Genomic DNA, 21,152 nt, shown 5'->3' on the forward strand with positions numbered 1-21,152 from the left:
AGAGCCTGATTCTGAGAAGCATTAGAGGTAAATGTGTCATGAGACAATGCTTTGGTGATCTAAAAGTTTGCAGTTAATTGCCTATGCGTCACACATCTCAATTACAATGAGTTTTGTGGATAAGGAGTTTCACCAATCATCTGGTCAGAGATGTTAGTAATCTTGAAATTTCTTCAGGTTTATTCAGGAGAACAAAATTATTGTCTTGAAAGTACAATCTTATCTATGATGCTTTTTATTGAATAAAATGGGATTGCTGTTCCCATCTTTAATTTGAGGCTGTGTAAGCATCAAGACTCTAATTTTTGTGTTCCTTTGTATGAGTAAAGGTCCCTCTGCATATCATAGTGCATCAACATCATTTTCAAGTTTCATGCCTTTTTAAAAAATATCTGCGTCACGATTCTTGCAAACAAAGATTATGCTTTCCCCACATTTGTATTCCATCTGCTACCTTATAGTCCACTCATGGTACTGGTCTATATTTATTTGCAGCTTCTTACAGCTTCATTTCCATCTAGTTTGTTTGATCAGCAAATTCAGGTGCATTACTCTTTGTCAAAGTCATTAATGTAGCTTGTAAATTGTTGAGATCTGGGCATTGATTCTTGTGATATTTCACTAGTCACTCTGCCAACTTGAAAATGCCTCTGTTCATACCCCCTCTGTGCTTAATGTCTGTTAACTAAGACTCTGTCCGCTTTAATAAACCAAAAGAAATCCACAAGCCCTAAAATATTAAAATTTTTCATGCAGCATCTTTTATCAAATGCCTGAAAAAGTGTCACACCACATTCAAAATGCTATTTCTGTTTCCCTCTTCACAGAAACTGCCAGACTTGTTGAATTTCTTCTGTTGTTTATAAATTGCCTTTTGAAAATCCAAGTGTAGTACATATACTGACTCCATGGTATCTAGCCTACTATTTACATCTTCAACAAATTTAAATTCTGTTTGACAAATTGGTCATTCTTTCATAAAGTCATGTTGGCATGTTCTAAACATATGAAGCAATGAAGACTTCCTTAACTTGTAGCACTTTTCTGATGATAGATGTCAAGTGAATTGTTTTGTAATGCACTTTCCCCACTCCCTCCTTTCTTTGAACAATGATATAACATTTGATGATATCCAACCTGCTAGAACTGTTTTAGTATTATGGGTCTTTTCGTAAATATTCTTCATTGATAGTTGTTATCTCTCCAGTTTTTTTTAAAGTACTAGGGTGTAGACAATCATTTTCTGGGAATTTGTCAGATTTTAGTCCCTTGAAATTTTTCTTTTTATATATATCAATTGCTTAATTTCCTCACTCTTAGTCACCTTGGATTTCGTTCTCTATCTGCTAGGTAACTTGTATTTTCTACTGTGATGGCAAGACACAAAATATTTAGTCAATGCTTCATGATGATTTCTCCTGCCTTGATTTTAAGTGGCCAGTGTTTAATTTAGCTATTCTTTCTTTACATTATTGAGAGATAAAGACAGTCAGAGTATACTTTAGAAGGAAATCAGGAGGGCAAAAAGTGGATATGAGGTAGCTTTGGCAAATAGGATTAAGGAGAACCCAAAGGGTTTTTATCAATGCATTAAGGACAAAAAGGTAACGAGGGAGTAAATAAGGTCCCTCAAAGATCAGCAAGGCAGCTTATATGTGGAGTTGCAGGAGATGGGGGAGATACCGAATGAGTATTTTGCATCAGTGTTTATTGTGGAGAAGGACATGGAAGATATAGAGTGTAGGGAAATAAATGGTGACACTTCGCAAAATGTCCACATTACAGAGGAGGAAGTGCTGGATGTCTTGAAATGCATAAACGTGGATAAATCCCCAGGACCTGATCAGGTGTATCCTAGAACCCTGTGGGAAGCTAGGGAAATGATTGCTGGGCCCCTTGCTGAGATACTTGTATCATTGATAATCACAGGTGAGGTACCAGAAGATTGGAGGTTGGCTAACGTGGTACCATTATTTAAGAGAGGTGGTAAGGACAAGTCAGGGAACTATAGACCAGTGAGCCTGACATTAGTGGTGGGCAAGTTGTTAGAGGGAATCCTGAGGGACAGGATTTACATATATTTGGAAAGGCAAGGACTGATTAGGGATAGTAAGCATGGCTTTGTGCATGGGAAATCATGTCTCTTGAACTTGATTGAGTTTTTGAAGAAGTAATGATGAGGATTGATGAGGGCTGTTACGACAAAGGGTAAACCCTCCTGCTAAATTTAAACCAGCAACACACCAAAGATTTATCCCGTCAGTAATCTGTGAAAATTTGAGTATAACAGAGAATAATAAATTAACAACTATTCATAACTCCATCCTCTAACCTATGTTTTACCTTCTCCTTCTACAATAGTAGTTTGATTTAAAAACCCCCAATCTAAGACTTAACAAAACTTCAAGTTTTCAAAACCCAGCCAGATGTTCCTGTGTTTTCTTCTTAGGAATTTCTGCTTCACAGATTACTGATTGATAAAGGTACCTTGCCCAGAGAATAGCTCTCTGAAAGTCTGCAGATACTGGTGGTGAGGCAGTTCTCCTCCTAACTGTTCAGTTTTCCCCAGTCTTATGACCATCTCTTCTCCATTCTCCCCCCCCCCGCCCCCCTAAAAGTATCTGATTCTGTCATCGGCTTTTAAGATTGTCAATATGCTAAATTCAAACTTATTGGGGTTTGTTTTGACTATAATTTAAACTGATTAGCCAAATTCAAATTTGATTTGTTGTTTCCAGGCAGCCAGCTACACTAGCTTTTGACCAAGTATTACATTATTCAGAGCACTTTGTGCTGTCAGGTCGTTCTGCTAGCTTTTAACATTTTTACTGGTACAGTACATCCATATATTCATAACAGGGCAGAGTGGTGGATGTGATCTATCTGGACTTCAGTAAGGCGTTCAAAAAGGTTCACCATGGGAGACCGATTAGCAAGGTTAGGTCACATGGAATACAGGGAGAACTAGCCATTTGGACACTGAACTGCTTGAAGGTAGAAGACAGAGAGTGGCGGTGGAGGGTTGCTTTTCAGACTGGAGGCTTGTGACCATTGGAGTGCCAGAAGGATTGGTGCTGGGTTCACTACTTTTCATCATTTATATAAATGACTTGTATATGAATATAGGAAGTATAGTTAAGATGACACCGAAATTGGAGATGTAGTGGAGGTAAAGTGTAATGGGATTTTGATCAGATGGGCCAATGGGTTGAGGAGTAGCAGATGGAGTTTAATTTAGATAGATGTGAGGTGCTGCATTTTGGAAAAGCAAATCTGAGCATGACTTCTACGCTTAATGGTAAGGTCCCAGGGAGTGTTGCTGAACAAAGAGACTTTGGAGTGCAGGTTCGTAGCTCCTTGAGAGTGTAGTTGCAGGTAGATAGGATAGTGAAGAAGGTATTTGGTATGCTTTCTTTATTGGTCAGAATATTGAGTATAGGAATTGAGTGGTCATGTTGCAGACATACATAACGTTGGTGAGGCCACTTTTGGAATATTGCATGCAATTCTAGTCTCCTTCCTATCAAACGGATGTTGTGGAATTTGAAAATGTTCAGAAAAGATTTATAAGGATGTTGCCAGGGGTGGAGGATTTAAGCTATAGGGAGCGGTTGAATAGGCTCGGGCTGTTTTCCCTGGAGCATTAGAGGCTGAGGGCTGGTCTTTTATAGACGTTTATAAAGTCATGAGAGGCATGGATAGGATAAATAGATAATGTTTTTACCTTGGGTGGAGAGAGTCCAGACCTAGAGGGCATAGGTTTAGGGTGAGAGGGGAAAGATATAAAAGGGATCTATGGAGCAACTTTTTTGCACAGAGGGTGGTGCGCCTGTGGAATGAGCTGCCAGAGGAAGTGGTGGAACCTGGTACATTTAGAGGATTTAAAAGGTATTTGGTTGGGTATATGAATAGGAAGAGCTTAGAGGGATATGGGCCGGGTGCTAGCAAATGGGACTGGATTAGGTTAGCATACCCAGTCGGCATGGACAATTTGGACCAAAGGGTCTGTTTCCATGCTGTGCATCTCTGTGACTCAATATACTTGAAACAGCTGTTACAATTTGTTAGTAGCTGCATAGTTTGCTGCCCAATTCTGTTTTTCCCTCTTCCGTGACATTTGGTGACTGATTTCCTAACACTTTCAATCTTCAGATTTACTGCTCATCCTTGTAATACTTTTTAATAAAAAAGACTCTTACTAATATTATTCTTAACTTCCTATGGATGAAATTTTCTCAAGAGTTTTTGCTTTTTATTGGTATGTATTTTTATTGAAGATTAAGTTATTTCTTTGCTTCCTACTTTCTATTTACCATTATACCTTTTTGGCAATTTACTCCCATCACCTGTAGCCAACTTTCCCTCATAACTTTGTAATTGGCTTTGTTTAAGTTGAACAAACTTGTTTGTGATTAGAGTATGTTATTTTCATACTTTACATAGTGATAATATATTCAAGTTATCTTTCTCATTGGGTCATTTTACTGTGATATTAATTTATCCTGTAATGGTATAACTGCTAGTCAGGAGCCTTTTGAACTACTATCACTGATATTTTTTGACCTGTGCTGTTCCTAATATCCACCCAAATTGATTCTAGTTCCAAACTTTGAGTAAAGATCCCTTTTCCACAATGCTTCTCCTATCATCCTTTATTAGGGCTATCCTTGTCAACTTTTTTTTTCTGTTCTTTTGATGTATAACAAAGACTTATTTCTTATCCTTGCTCATCTTGTGACTTTTTTTAATCTAATTACCATTAAAGACAATTTATCTTTATTTGTGTGACTGGTTCATCTACCTTATTGTGAATTCTTGCACATTAACATCAGGTGCCTTCAATTTTTTCTACCTAATGTTACCTGCATCGGCTGTACTCTCTGCACAATTACGTTTTAAATGTTTGACACTTCCTGTACCACTCCAATTGTCTTTAGGTGCTTCAGCATACTTTTTTGTTTGTCTCAAATTTTGTCTTTGGATTTCTAATTCTTCCTTCAGCTGAAACATTCTTCACTTGTTACTTTAAAGCTATTTTTCCCTCAAGTCTCTATATTAGCTCTACACTGTCCTCCCTGCTGCATCTGTTTATCGTTACCTATATTGGTACCCTCCAGGATAGCCTCCAAACTCAAATCCCAAATTTCCCTGTAGCTCCGCTTCCACTGACTCATGAGCCTCCTGCTAAGTTTCCGCTCTCGATCCTGATAAGGCAGAAGTCTGTGGAACATGAATTGAAGCCCTGCCCAGAAAATTGGCAATGCCTCCACTTCCCTGATCTTTATCAGATCTGCATACTTCCACAGACTCGCTGCTCCCTTTCCACCTTCCTGTTTATAGTGTATCTTGATGTTGCAGTGAGCCATCATCAAGCACGTTGGAGTTTGGAATTATGGTACATAAGTGAGACCTCTGATTTTTCAGAAATAAATTCATGCTGCCAGTGCAAGTGAGGATTATTTTGGATTTTTTATTTAAATGGGCAAAATACTCATCTTAATTTTGCAGGAAATCTAGCATTGGTTAAGTGAAAGTTACTGAATGTCTTTCACTAATTCACTTTATTATGTTTAATCAGAAAACATAGCACTTTTGGCTGAGACTGCCCTCCGATTTTTAGAAATAGTTCAATTAAATAATTTGAATGTGGAAAATGATATAAATGGTGAAGAAACAGAGGAAACGTTGCACCCAAATGAAAACTATGACTCAGGTAATCCTTTTGCATTTTAAATTAAACCTTTTTATTTCTCTTTCCACAACTTGAAATGCAACTACTAAAGTTTCTGGCTTAAGTTCTTAAAGTGAACAATTGTATCCTAATACTAACCTGATTTCCAATATTTGCAGAATTGCAAGCTCTCCATGAGATGGTTCAGCAAAAAGTGGTAACACTATTGAGTGACCCAGAAAATATAGTGAAACAGACATTAATGGAGAACGGTATAACACGGCTATGTGTGTTCTTTGGACGTCAAAAAGCTAATGATGTTCTCTTGTCGCACATGATCACCTTTTTGAATGATAAGAATGACTGGCACCTTCGTGGTGCTTTCTTTGATAGTATTGTTGGTAAGTACAGTACTTTTTTTACAGTATGACAGTATTGCAAATAATTATGCCCACTTAACTGTCATACTCGAAGTTGCAGCATTATTTTATTAGTTTACTGAGAACTTTCTTATTGTGCATAAAATATGGTCTTTCCATGTAACTTTTTAATAAATAAAACAATACTGACAGCTTTTGAAAAATATGTAATAGTGTTTTAGTGATGCTCCTATGAACTAATAAGTTAATTTTGCAATATTGGTGATACATTTTTGACAGGCAGGGTAGTTGCCCTCTGAAAATTATGCTTGATACAATGTAGAAACACCATATTCTGGATGCAGAAATAATAAGAGATTTCTGAAGTGTTGAAAATTCCCTGGACCAGCTGCATTTTATGTTCTGTTTCTTAGGTTTGTCCCAAACAAAAAGAATATTTCTAGATAATGTGGATCATTAACCTTCCATTTCCATTCCTCCTGACATGGTTCTCCAAACGTGGTTTAGTTAGAGTTGACGTTTCTTATCTTTTGAAATTTAGCCCATCATGTCTGGTGCTTTGTCATTCTGAGGCACAGTGGCCTACTTTTATGGGTCATACCTGTTAGTGCTGTATGAAAGCTCTGTTGGCAAAATTATTGGAAACAAAATCAGAAAATTCTGCCATTGGTCTTTTGCCAATGATGCCATTCAGCTTTTGTGACTTCTACTTTCCGTGTTTCTTCTGATCTGATGCTACAGTAGCACCAGTTTATTCCTCAAACTGAAACCTTTATTATGGATGGGACAGCTGAGATGTACTGTGCTATAACTCAACAAAAAAACTAGAGAAATTAATGGATTAAAGGACAATAAATCTCCTGGACCTGATGGATTGTATTCTAGGGTTTTAAATGAATTGACTACTGATATAATGGATGCACTACTCATAATCTTCCACAAATCTTTTAATTCTGAACGGAAACTGGTTTAGAAAATTGCTTATTCAAAAAGGAAGCAATTCTACGCACCCGACTATGTACAATTCTGGTTGCCCTGCTATAGGAACTGAAAATGGTGCAAAAAAAATTACAAGGTTGCTACCGAGGCTGGAGGGTTTGAGGTATAAAGAAAGGCTGGAACTTTTTCCCCTAGAGTGTCGAAGGTTGAAGGGTGACCTTGTAGAGATTTATAAAATTGTAAATGACATAGATAAAGTGAATAGCCAAGGCCTCTTTCCCAGGGTAAGGGTGTCCAAAACTAGCCAGCATTGGTTTTAGGTGAGGAATGGAAGATTTTAAAAGGGTCTTGAGGGGCAACTTTTTCACACTGCGAGTGGTGCATATATGGAACGAGCTGTCAGAGGAAGTGGTAGAGGCAAGTACAGTTGCAACATTTTAAAATACATTTGGACAGAGATAGAACATAGAACATTACAGCACAGTACATGCCTTTCAGCCCTCGATGTTGTGCCAACCAAACTAAACGCCGTCTAACCTACACCATTCCATTATCATCCATATGTTTATCCAATGACCATTTGAATGCCCTTAAAGTTGGCGAGTCTACTAAGTTATTGGCAGGGCATTCCAGGCCCTTTATTACTCTGAGTAAAGAACCTACCCCTGTCATCTGTCTTATATCTATGTCATGCTAGCCATCAATATCAGAAGGAAAAGACTCTCACTGTCCACACTATCTACTCCTCTGATCATCTTGTCTGTTCTGTTAAGTCACCTCAACCACCTTCTCTCTAATGAAAACTGCCTCATGTCCCTCAGCCTTTCCTCCTAAGACCTTCCCTCCATACCAGGCAACATCCTGGTAAATCTCCTCTGCACCGTTTTCCAATGCTTCCACATCCTTCTGCTAATGTGGCCACCGGGACTGTACGCAATACTCCAAGTGCGGCTGCACCAGAGTTTTGTACAGCTGCAACATGACCTCGTGGCTCCGAAATTCAATCCCTCTACCAAAACACTAACACACTATGCACCTTCTTAACAATCTATCAACCTGGGTGGCAACTTTCAGGGATCTATGCACATGGACACCGAAATCTCTTTGCTCATCCACGATATCAGAATCTTGCCATTAGCCCAGAACTCTTTATTCCTGTTACTCTATCCAAAGTGAATCACCTCACACTCTATTTGCCACCTCTCAGTCCAACTCTGCAGCTTATCTATGTCCTTCTGTAATCTGCAACTGCCCACAACTCCACTGACCTTGGTATTATCCATAACTTTACTAATCCATCCTTCTATGCCGTTATCCAGGTTATTTATAAAAATAACAAACAGCAGTGGCCCCAAAACGATCTTTGTGGTACACTACTAGCGACTGAACTCCAGGATGAACATTTCCCATCAACCACCACCATCTGTTTTCTAACAACGAGCTAATCTCTGATCCAAACTGCTAAATTACCCTCAAACCCATCCATGCTACCATATTTTCTGCAGTAGCCTACTGTGGGAACCTGATCAAACACTTTACTGAAATCCATATACAGCTTTACGTTCTTCCACCTGTTCAGTCACCTTCTCAAAGAACTCGAGTCAAGAGGCACAACCTACCCTTCACAAAATGGTGGTGACTCCCTAATCAAATTATTCCTTTCTAGATGATTATAAATCCTATCTCTTATAATCCTTTCCAACACTTTACCCACAACAGAAGTAAGGCTCACTGGGCTATAATTTCCAGGGTTGACTCTACTCCCCTTCCTTAATGTAAGACCATAAGACATAGGAGTGGAAGTAAGGCCATTCGGCCCATCGAGTCCACTCCGCCATTCAATCATAGCTGATGAGCATTTCAACTCCACTTACCCGCATTCTCCCCGTAGCCCTTAGATTCTTGATATCTCGAGGAATTATCAATCTCTGCCTTGAAGACATTTAGTGTCCCGGCCTCCACCGCACTCTGCGGCAATGAATTCCACAGGCCCACCACTTTCTGGCTGAAGAAATATCTCCGCATTTCTGTTCTGAATTGACCCCTTCTAATTTTAAGGCTGTGTCCACGGGTCCTAGTCTCCTCGTCTAATGGAAGAAATTTCCTAGCGTCCACCCTTTCCAAGCCATGTATTATCTTGTAAGTTTCTATTAAGTCTCCCCTTAATCTTCTAAACTCCAATGAATACAATCCCAGGATCCTCAGCCATTCCTCGTATGTTAGGCCAACCATTCCAGGGATCATCCGTGTGAATCTCTGCTGGACATGTTCCAGTGCCAGTATGTCCTTTCTGAGGTGTGGGGACCAAAACTGGACACAGTATTCCAAATGGGGCCTAACCAGGGCTTTATAAAGTCTCAGTAGCACAACGATGCTTTTATATTCCAACCCTCTTGAGATAAGTGACAACATTGCATTCGCTTTCTTAATCGCGGACTCAACCTGCATGTTTATCTTTAGAGAATCCTCGACTAGCAATCCCAGATCCCTTTGTACTTTTGGCTTCACGAATTTTCTCACCATTTAGAAAGTAGTCAATGTTTTTATTCTTTTTGCTAAAGTGCAAGACCTCGCATTTGCTCACGTTGAATTCCATCAGCAATTTCCTGGACCACTCTCCCAAACTGTCTAGATCCTTCTGCAGCCTCCCCACTTCCTCAGTATTACCTGCCTGTCCACCTAACTTCGTATCATCGGCAAACTTCACTAGAATGCCCCCAGTCCCTTCATCCAGATCATTAATATATAATGTGAACAGCTGTGGCCCCAACACTGAACCCTGCAGGACACCGCTTGTCACCGGCTGCCATTCTGAAAAAGAACCTTTTATCCCAACTCTCTGCCTTCTATCAGACAGCCAATCCTCAATCCATACCAGTAGCTCACCTCGAACACCATGGGCCCTCACCTTGGTCAGCAGCCTCCCGTGTAGCACCTTATCAAAGGCCTTTTGGAAGTCTAGATAGACCACATCCACTGGGTTTCCCTAGTCTAACCTACTTGTCACCTCTTCAAAGAATTCCAACAGGTTTGTCAGACACGACCTCCCCTTACAAAATCCATGTTGACTTGTTCTAATCAGACTCTGCTCTTCCAAGAATTTAGAAACTGCATCCTTAATGTTGGATTCTAGAATTTTACCAATAACCGAGGTTCGGCTAATTGCCTATAATTTTCCATAATAAGAATTGGCCTATAATAAGATGACATTTGGTAACCTCCAGTCTTCTGGCACTATACCTGTAGACAAAGATGACATAAAGATCAAAACCAAATCTCCTCCCTAGCTTCCCAGAGAATCCTAGGAAAAATCTTATCTGGCCCAAGGGACTTACCTATTTTCACACTTTCCAGAATTGCTAGCACCTTCTCCTTATGAACCTCAATCCTGTCTAGTCTAATAGTCTATATCTTCGTATTCTCCTCGACAACATTTGTCTTTTTTTCTGTTTGAATACTAACGAACAATATTCATTTAGTGCCACTCCTATCTCTTCGGACTCCACACACCACTTTCCGCTACTGTCCTTGACAGGCCTTAATCTTGCTCTAGTCATTCTGATATACCTGTAGGAAGCTTTATGGTTTTCCTTTAATCCTACCTGCCAAAGACTTCTGTCCCCTCCTGACTCTTCTTAGCTGTCTAGGTCTTTCCTGGCTAACTTTGTAATTCTCAAGCGCCCTAATTGAACCTTCACATCTCATCTCTTTACATAAGCCGCCTCCTTCCTCTTGACAAGAGATTCAATTTCTTAAGTTAACCACAGTTCCCTCACTTAACCACTTCCTGCCTGGCACGTACATACTTGTCAAGGACACGCAGTAGCTGTTCCTTAAATAAGCTACCCATTTCAATTCTGCCCATTCCCTGCAGTTTCTTTCCCCATCCTGTGAACCCTAAATCTTACCTAATCGGATCATAATTGCCTTTTCCCCATCTATAAGTCTTGCTCTGTGATATATACCTATCCCTTTCCACCACTAAAACACATTCAGCCAAATTGTGGTCACTATCACCAAAGTGCTCACCTACCTTCAGACCTGGCCCAGTTCATTACCCAGTACCAAATCCAATGTGGCCTCACCTCTTGTTGGCCTGTCGACATGTTGTGTCAGGAAACCTTCCTGTACACATTGGACAAAACTGACCATCTAGAGTACTCGAACTAAAGCATTTCCAGTCAGTATGTGGTAAGTTAAAGTCCCCCATAACAACTACCCCGTTACTTCTGCTCCTATCCAGAATCATCTTTGCAATCCTTTTCTCTACATCTCTGAAATTTTTCAGAGGCCTGTAGAAAACTCCCAACAAGGTGACCTCTCCTTTCCTGTTTCTAACCTCCACCTATGCTGCTCCAGTAGATGAGTCCTCATCAAATGTCCTTTCTGCCAATATAATATTGTCCTTGACTAACAATGCCACACCTCCCCCTCTTTTTTGACCACCTTCCCTCTTCTTGCTGAAACATGAACCTGCAACAACCATTCCTGTCCCTGCTCTATCCATGTCTCTAAAATGACCACAACATCAGAGTCCCAGGTACCAACCGATGCTGCAAGTTCATTTACCTTATTCTGGATGCTGCTGGCATTGAAGTAGACACACCTTCCTGCCTGCTGGTACACACTTGCGACCATGAAACCTTAATAATGACCCCACTACTCTCAACCTCATGTACACTGGAGCTACAATTCAGGATACGTGGACATGACGTTTTTGGAGGGATATGGATCAAATACAGACAAATGAGATTAATTCATTTTAGGAAACCTGATTGGCATGAACAATTATTATCCTTTTTTTTAAAATCACATTATTTGTGAGCCTGTCTAGCAATTTCCCTACTAGTTAAGTAAAGCTGGCAGTTCTAATTCCCTATTTCCTTTCTCCCACCTCCATTGAAGAGCAGGGTGACATTTGCTACCTTCAAACCAGTACGAATCATTCTAGGATCTAGAATTTTTGAAGATGATCAATATTATCTGTCATCTGTATAGCTACCTCCTTCAACACTCTGGGATGTAGAAAATCGGGTTCTGGGCACTTATCAACTTTCCATTTCATTAATTTCTCTCTAACAGTCTTCTTGCTATTACTAATTTTCATTGCACATTCTCCCGACTCTATTGGGTCTCTAATGCTGGCAGATTTCTTGAATCTATCCTAGCAGATTGACAAAAAAAATCATTTCGTTCTCTACCACTTTATTGCCTCAAATTTTACTGACTGTGCCCATAATGAACAGTATTTGTCTTGATTAATCATATCCATTTCATGTACCAGATTTTTAGTCCTCTTTCATCCAAATCATTTATGTAATTTGTAAAGAGTTAAGGCTCCAGTGACCCTTGTGAGACACCACATGACACACATTGGTCTAACCTATTTATTCCTACTCTTGATTCCTGTTAGCCAACCAAACCTTCTAAGCGCAGGTGTATGTGGATGCAGCAATTGGCTTTGGCATACTGATCTGTATTGGTATCTAGCTCCAGAAATCACTGCCGTGCAGGAACCTCCGAGGTCTATATAACTGGAAATAAAATAAGGGAGAACACTGTATCCTCCATGCCTTGTGCTTTTAATATCCACAATAATCTTTTGAGGCACCTTATCAAATGTCTACTGGAACCCATCGTATAGCAGACTTGTGAAAATTAGAAGGATAAACGATTTCAAAATGGATACTTGTGGGAAATAAACATGTGAGAGTTACAGGGTAGATTAGGAAGATTGGGAGTGACTGACTGTGCTCCAGGGGCTGGATGAACTCCTTGAGTGCTGTAGTGACTCAGACTCTACCAAGAACTTTTGAGTTTATTATAGTTTTTAGTATGAGGTTTTTATAACCCAATCAATCTGATCAGAAGGCACTATGGCACAGTGATTAGCACTGCTGCCTCACAATGCCAGGGACCCTGGTTCAATTCAGGTGACTGTCTGTATGTGTGGAGTTTGCACATACTCCGCGTATTTACGTGAGTTTCCTCCCACGCACCAAAGATGTGCAGGTCAGATTAATTTGCCATTCTAAATTGCCCATAGTGTTAGGTGCATTAGTCAGAGGGAAGTGGGTTACTCTTCGGAGGGTCGCTGTGGACTGCTTGGGCCGAAGGGCCTGTTTCCACACTGTAGGGAATCTAATCTAATCTAATCTAATTCTGCAATCTGAAGACTTGTTCCAGTTGACACCTGTACGATTACCTCGGATCTATTCTTTCCTCTCTTCGAACTTAGTGCCATTGCGTATTTTCCTGTTTGGAATTGCACTTGTGTTCAACTGTTATACAACAAACTGAATTATAACTTAGATATGTGTAAAAATCATAAATTATTCATGTTGACATTTCGAATTCAGTTTATTCAATTTTATGTCAGGAAACAACACAAATAAGAATTTGATTTTATAGAAGTTTATTGGTACCCAAAAACAATAATGTCATGAAAATTTATCTTGTGTGCCTTGCTTAGTCCATTCTGAATTACTATTGAAAAGGATTATCCGCTATATTTAAATAGCCAGCTGATTTAGATTTATGAATTTGTTGCTTACAATGACACAATTTCCATTCCTAGCATTGTTTTCTTTTTGGTAGCGAGCACTGCCTTTCAGAAATGAAGATGGGGTTCTCTTTGTGGGCAAGAGATGGTCCATATAAAGAAAATTTGAGATTGCTACTGTTTTATTTTAATTTTCAAACAAAGTTAGTACAGTGTATCTGCTTAAGATTGTACTTAATCATATGGTATGCGAAGCATGCAATTTGTTTAGGAACAGAATTATAGAAGCATTTTACATCTCCTACTGAAGCAGCTGAGATATTTTGCTGGAATTGGCCACAAGATGGTACAATAGGATCTGTGTTTCAACAACTTGGATATGACTTGAAACTGAAGTGAATATTGAATTACACTGGAAATTTAATTTTCAGAATGGAAACAAATATTGCTTTAGCTATTAATTGATCAATTCTTTCTTAAAAGAAAGTTGATTTATTTTTGAATTATTTGAAAGAGCAAACAGAAATTGAAATGAACTCTATTCAAATTTAAATCTAGCTTGGTAATTAGAATAAAATGCACATAATTTAGAAAAATACTTAATGATTTAAATTTTAATTGATTTAGAATAGAAATTATTTATTTGCAAAATAGTTTGTGGTATTTAATTACCTAACAGAGTAAGGAGCTGATCAATATGACTCTAAATTTTAAAGTCCATAGCTCGATGATTTTATTTCACCAGTTTTATGCCACAAAGTATGTATTTATGTAAATATGTCTGTGCACATGTAGTATTTGGTTAACTTCAAACAAATGAGTATATTGAACAGATGACACTTATGAAAATGGTTCTTTTTGAGGTGGACGTTAACATTCCAGTAAGTGAGACACTAAGGCAAATCCAACTTAGAATGCAGTTAAGATTGGTTGTGATTGCTGCACATTGCTTCATGTGATGGGCAGAATAATGTTTGTCTATAAAATATCTATGCCTGCTGGTTTGCAAAACCTGTCATTTAGCTTTGCTGATACAACTTGTAGAATTGTCTTGCGTTTAACTTTTCTATGTTTTAGATTGAAGGCGAATACTTGACATGATGAATCAACAATAATGAAATCCAACTCATCCCTTTGAATCCCAGTACTGCGAAAATTGTACCTCATTATTAGTTTGACTTCTTTCTGAATTGAAGTTTTTGTTGGAAGCTGAAGATTTTTTTTCTTTGTAAGTTGTCTTTGTATTTTCAGGTGTGGCAGCTTATGTTGGCTGGCAGAGCTCATCCATCCTTAAACCTCTTCTTCAACAAGGACTCAGTGACGCAGAGGAATTTGTGATTTATAAAGCCCTCAATGCTCTGACTTGCATGTGCCAGTTGGGACTTCTGCAAAAACCTCACATCTATGAATTTGCCAGTGACATTGGTGAGTTTTGATTTTGCAAAGCTACACTTTTCCCTTTTGTTTAAAAATGGTGTCTATACTGAAACATGCCACAATATTGAGCAGTGACGAACCTCTTCAACCCCAGCCAAGGGACTACTGTGTTATACTAAACATTAGTCTAGATCTGCTGACATGATGATGTGAGGCTTTGCAGCTGAAATGATGCTTGTCCCCCTCGGGTGCTATCTGATAGGGAGACAGTGATGCATGTCCTCTCAGTACTACTTGGAAGCATGATTGATGACTGACTTTATTCTCCCTAAGACTGGGGCCACTAATAACTTTCTGGTGCTCCTGACTTTGTAAATGAAATCAGATAACTCAATACTTTTCAAGTTCAAGTTCAGATCTGTGTGCTGCCTTCAGTAAAGTAATTTGGGAGCTGTACTTAAAACAATTTTTTCCATTACTTTGTATTGTTTTTAAAAGGTTTTAGTTTTCTTCTGTTAATTCCTTTAAATGACTGGCTACCTTTATTGTCCAACTAAGCATTTCAAAAATGTCAAAAGAAATGTCTTGTTGATAACATTTTTTGTGTAAAGATGAAAGCTGAACTGTTGGGAACAGGGGAATGGACATTTGTTGTAAGGGCATGAATATAATCCATAATTAACAATCTGAATAATTTATAAAATTAAAAGGAATTTTTAATGAGCCATAGGAATTAGTCATTGGAATAATCAAAAAAATATGGTGGTTGTTAACGTAGAAAAGAGCAATTTGAAACTTTCCTACATTGGCCTGTTTTTGTTAAATGCTAACTTGGGTATTAATGGAATCTAGTTTTAGAATTTAACTGCTACATACGTCATACTTTCAATATGAAGAATATCTGCATTCTTAAAATGTAATTGATTTAGTGAGTAAGCAAAGAAACACGTTTTTTAATTTATGAAGAGACGAGTAGTTCATGTAGGCAAACATAAAATTACCAAGAAAAGACCATCCGATTTCTCAGTGCAGTCATGCTGGTAGCCTCGATTCCACATTATTAACAGAAGGGGAATTTGTAGCCTATGTTAGTTGTAACTTCACAAATTACTTTTGTGAATCTCTTGTGTAATTTAGCGAACTTTCAGAGACATGAGTACTGTAGTAACCTGATGTGGTTATGGTACTGGGTTTGCAAGCCAGAGGTCCTAAGTTCAAATCCTACCATCATAAGTTATGAAATTGGGTTTTCTGAATCTTCATCAGAGCTGTGCAATTTGTCATATGAAAAACCCACTCATTAAGACTGCACAACTTGATGTTATTTAAGATGTGATTTTTATCTCATACTGTGGTTTTATACTGCCCTTAAGGAATGGTTAATGTTCTTCCAAGAATAGAAGTAAAATATATGTATTCGTATCTCTGTCTGCTTTGAGTTCTGATGTCCATGGGAGCAAAAGACTTGAAAAGATTTGCAAATTATTTGCAAGCAATGGGCAAAAATCCAAAATATAGCTTTCCATTTTGATTATCAGATCCTTTAGTAGTTTTGTGTGTCTCTGACAGCGTATCAAGAGAATTATTTATCTTTTTTTTTCCCCATTCATTGAATATTTAAGATGATCAGCCTTTGTGTAAAAATAGTTATTTTTTAACCCTTTTTTTCTCATCATAGTTAATCTGTTTTCTCTCTATTGGACACATGCAAGCTGCATTCAATTATTCTTCCTGTATTAACTGTTCAACTTTGGATTTTTAGATGTATTTAAATAAAATCACTTTTAAGTCACCCTTGTTTTTTTTTGTGTAGAATTCCAGCCTGTCGTCACGGTACTAGTCTTTTTATCAACGTAGTTACTTTTCACCAAAGTCTTTATTTCCCAACAGATGGTTATTTTAATTTGTGCATTGAATTCCTTGTTTCCCTTTTCCCAACTTTGATTCAATTTCTGTAGGTTAAAATACATATCCCCTTTCTTTTGTTCAACTATCAAAAATCCCAGATACCTCTAGCTGTTGTGCTGCTTCTTGATTAGAGCATCTTGTCCCAATTTGGTGGTATCTTCAAATTTTGATACATTAGGTACTGTTCCTTTCTTTAAATAATTAAAATATGTTTAAAAATACAGATTCAGTCCAGAGCAGGAACTTGGCTATTATAACTTAGTTGGGGTTCCATGGCAACCATTGCTGCTTCAACATTCAAAACCCCAAAATTTTAGCTTGCAATCCCTCTTGGGTTTTCCACACCCATTTTAGGAAACCGTAACTTGTATGTTATACATTATTTGTGATTTTTGCCAAGGTTTAGATTTACTGAAGTTTTCTTAACAACTAACTTGTATACATTTAAAACACTACAGATTTGTCAATGAGATTTATTTACCACTATTAATATGTGAAAGTCCATAATTTCTCTTGGATTAACCCTTTTTGTTTATAAGTTATGATTATGATGCATTTGTCTTAATTAATTTCTTTTGCACAATGTTCATATTGTCCAATTCTCTTAAATTTCAACCTGACAGTGTAATTCATTTCATCCATCTCCTCCTCTTTGACATTGGAAAATAAAATTTGTTTGGTTTGAATGTCTCGTTCCTTTTAAATACAAGTTTACAATTTTAATATTTGATCTCTGTACTGTTTCCAATTGAGGAAACTGATTAGAAATCAAATAGAAGTAAAGATTTGAATATTGCTTTTAGTAAAAGCTTCACTGTGAAATATGGTTTTAAAAAAAAAGTATTTTTTTTATTTTCCTAAATGCAAACAGCTTGGAGACTGAATTAAACACAGCATGTGGCACAATCTGTTTTTTTCCCCCTTAGATATCCAGGAAGATTGTAAAATCAGTAGAATGCTTTATATATTTTCTTGTACGTGTTAATTAAATTTAACATAAATGCACTTAAACACACCATCCAGGAGGTCAAGTAGTGAATGCGGATGTATTGAGCCACCTCCCACTTGTAGATACACCACAGGTAGTCCATTATGGTTTTCAATCTTCTAGACAAACGTCTGGTCACACCTGACAATCAGAGGGGTGTGTTCCCAGCAAAGCTGAAGTAGCTAGTGGTAATGGGAGAAACCAAAGGATAGTCACAGCCAGAATTGAAATCTTTTTGCACCCAGAGAGAGCAGATCATTGTAGAGGATGGCATTTTTTATGGAGAGCAAGAGTGATTGTCCGAAGCAAAGCACCTGATACTGGCTGAACTCCTTCAGGGTCACCCAGGGGTTTCCAAAACGAAGATGTTGGTGAGAAGTTATGTCTGGTGGCCATGTTTGGATGTAGATATAGCTGCATCAATGGGGCAGTGCCCAAAGTGCTAACAAGATTCAAGGGCAGCACGGTGGCACAGTGGTTAGCACTGCTGCCTCACAGCGCCAGAGACCTGGGTTCAATTCCCGCCTCAGGCAACTGACTGTGTGGAGTTTGCACGTTCTCCCCGTGTCTGCGTGGGTTTCCTCCGGGTGCTCCGGTTTCCTCCCACAGTCCAAAGATGTGCGGGTCAGGTGAATTGGCCATGCTAAATTGCCCATAGTGTTAGGTAAGGGGTAAATGCAGGGGTATGGGTGGGTTGCGCTTCGGCGGGTCGGTGTGGACTTGTTGGGCCGAAGGGCCTGTTTCCACACTGTAAGTAATCTAATCTAATCTAATCTAAAAAAAAATTACCGCCAGCAGCTCCCCCACATTTGTGGGTGTGTCTGGGTAACCTTGGACTTGGTTACACGTAGACCCTGCAAGTGTTTTCATGGGCTCAATGTTCTTGATCATTGTGGCCGCTCACTCAAAGTGGCTAAACAATCATATAGTTCACCCATCAAACACAGGGATGACGATAGAAAAACTAGTTGCATCTTTTTCAATACATGGACTCCTGGAAGTGTTGTTCACTTACCTATTGGTCAAAAACTTGATCACAGTGACAGCATTGGTGGCGGCAAGTGAATCTGATACAGACTTGAAGCCACAGCAGCAGAGGCAAATTTGGGTTTCCAGTGGCTTGTGCCTCGACAAAGTAGTCCTAGTGCTGACTTATGGCTGCTGCTGCTGCAGCGGATGAGAGTTTGGGTTCCCAGCAGCGTCTGCCTCCAGCACAGATTCATGGAGACAGCGGTGGAGGCAAGTTTGGGCACAGTATGAGACTCAGCAGCATCAGCAAAGTGGGCTCAAAGCAGACATTTGGCAACAGCAGAATCAGCATCTGCATTAGCAAGGTCCGGTGAGGATTCAGTGGCAAGGGCATTGGAGGCAGTGAGGTGGCGCTAAAGAGTGGTGACTTGCGTTCTGTGGCAGCAGCATAGCGAAGGGTCCAACCCTCCAAAGAGCAACCCACCCAGAGTCATTCCCCTGCATTTACCCCTGACTAATGTACCTAACACTGGGTAATTTAGCATGGTCAATTCACCTAAACTGCACATCTTTGGACTGTGGGAGGAAACCGGAGCACCTGGAGGAAACCCAAGCAGACACTGGGAGAATGTACAAACTCCACACCCAGTTGCCTGAGGAGGTAATTGAACCCGGGTCCCTGGCGCTGTGAGGCAGCAGTGCCAATGTGCTGGGTATGTAGACCATGTGTCACGCAAACTGCCAAATTGTATGTTTTTTGGCTGTTCACGACTGGCAAGGCACTGACCATACCCAATTAACGTTTTTTTGCAAAACTCGAAACAGCATCCAACATCAAATGTGAATCCGTGATTGGATATTTGTGAAATAATTCTGTGTGAAGAATTGTGCTGACAGCCGATTTAGGATTATCATTTGGGTTTGCAGTGTTTATTCACAGATCCTGTTCTTCACAGATTGGAATAATGTATCAGCTATTCTCTGGTTAAATCCTTATGACACTGCCTTGACAAATCAGAATCAATCTGCCTGGTTTAAAATTGAATAAAATTTGACAATCAATTGTCTGTCTGTCAAAATCTAACTGGCCTATTCTCTATGGTGATGCCTCCACCAACCAGAGTCCATCTTGCCATCCAGTCAGTATTCTTCTCTCATACAGTTGTTTTTCTTTTACGTTGATATTTCTTGCAAGTTGTCCTGATGAGTGTAAGACAAAGATCTTTGATAAAATAGACCATTTGTCTATGTCCATGTTTGGGCCAAGATTTCAATGAATCCTGAAGGTGAATAGGCTAGTCAGGACCTAAACTGAACATCATTAACCAAGTTATTGCTAAGTGTTGCTTGATACTATGCTGTCCTTCACTATGCTGATGTTTGACAGTAGATCATAATTGACTGAATTTGATTTGGTCTTTTTGTGAACAGGATATTCCTGAGCAGTTAATCCACTTTGCTTGATAGTTTTGGAGCGAAAAACATACAGGTTGAAGTTTTTTTTGTTATACAATGATCAGAACGTTTCAAAAAATAGAGTCAAGGCAAAAGCCAAAGTTTGTGTTGTCCTTTCTGTTCCTCATGTTCTTTGTTACCAATTAAATATTGTGGTGTATCAGAATGATTTGGCCAGAGACGAAGCTAGTTCTCAAGCACAAGTCTTAAATATTGTAACTGAGACATTGTCATTCTTGAAGCCTTTGCTGTTTTCATTATGCTTAGCCATTTCTTTCTTTGTGTGGGGTGTGTTGAATTGGCTGATGACCCTCAGGAGGAGACTGTGCTACTAGCTGAAAATGGCTATAAACACTTCCAGTTTGACTTTTGAGTCCAACAAAAACACTTTGGGTTAAATGTTGATGGAGTTGTTATTCCATTGAGTTAATTGTATACCATCATTTTAATAGGATCTGCTAAGATTTGATCTAATTCTTTAGGTCCAAGATCACTTAGTTTTGTTTGTGGTACGTTGCTTCACCATGCAAGTTTTCCTGTGTTAAATTTGTACTAGATTGTCACCACCCTTTTAAATTAAGTCTAATGCTGCTTTTGACATACCTATAAACTTTATTAATTAAAAAGACAAAGTAGCTAAAAGAAATTCAACACAGTAATAATCTGCTTTGTTTCTTTTCCTATGATGTACAAAAACAATAAAAGCTATAATTTAAAAAATACTAAATCTTGGTCCAAGGAAGTCTAGATCATGAGTATTTTTCACTGACAAGAATATTTAGTCCTTTCAGGTTGATTGACTTCAACGTGCTTTATCATAGAAACTGGAATCACAAATCACTAGCAATGACAGTAAGTTTTAAATCGTTGCTGTAAAGATTATTGGAAGGTTAGTTTCCAGTGATCTATTTATACTTTTCTTTAAAGGCTTTGTAGGATTGACAGAAACCTGAAAGTGGACTG

General features: G+C 38.7%; 1 protein-coding gene across 1 annotated transcript in view; it reads left to right on the top strand.

Annotated features, from left to right (window-relative positions):
* The window catches only part of pik3r4 (phosphoinositide-3-kinase, regulatory subunit 4), a 99,390-nt gene that overhangs the window by 15,447 nt on the left and 62,791 nt on the right, over positions 1 to 21,152 (top strand). The window contains exons 4-6 of the mRNA XM_060850286.1: positions 5,579 to 5,713; positions 5,851 to 6,072; positions 14,744 to 14,917. Of these exons, the coding sequence (XP_060706269.1) occupies positions 5,579 to 5,713; positions 5,851 to 6,072; positions 14,744 to 14,917 (531 nt within the window). The remainder of the gene's footprint in view (positions 1 to 5,578; positions 5,714 to 5,850; positions 6,073 to 14,743; positions 14,918 to 21,152) is intronic.

The sequence above is a fragment of the Hemiscyllium ocellatum genome, chromosome 34, assembly GCF_020745735.1.
Source record: "Hemiscyllium ocellatum isolate sHemOce1 chromosome 34, sHemOce1.pat.X.cur, whole genome shotgun sequence".
In the NCBI taxonomy this organism is placed as follows: domain Eukaryota; kingdom Metazoa; phylum Chordata; class Chondrichthyes; order Orectolobiformes; family Hemiscylliidae; genus Hemiscyllium; species Hemiscyllium ocellatum.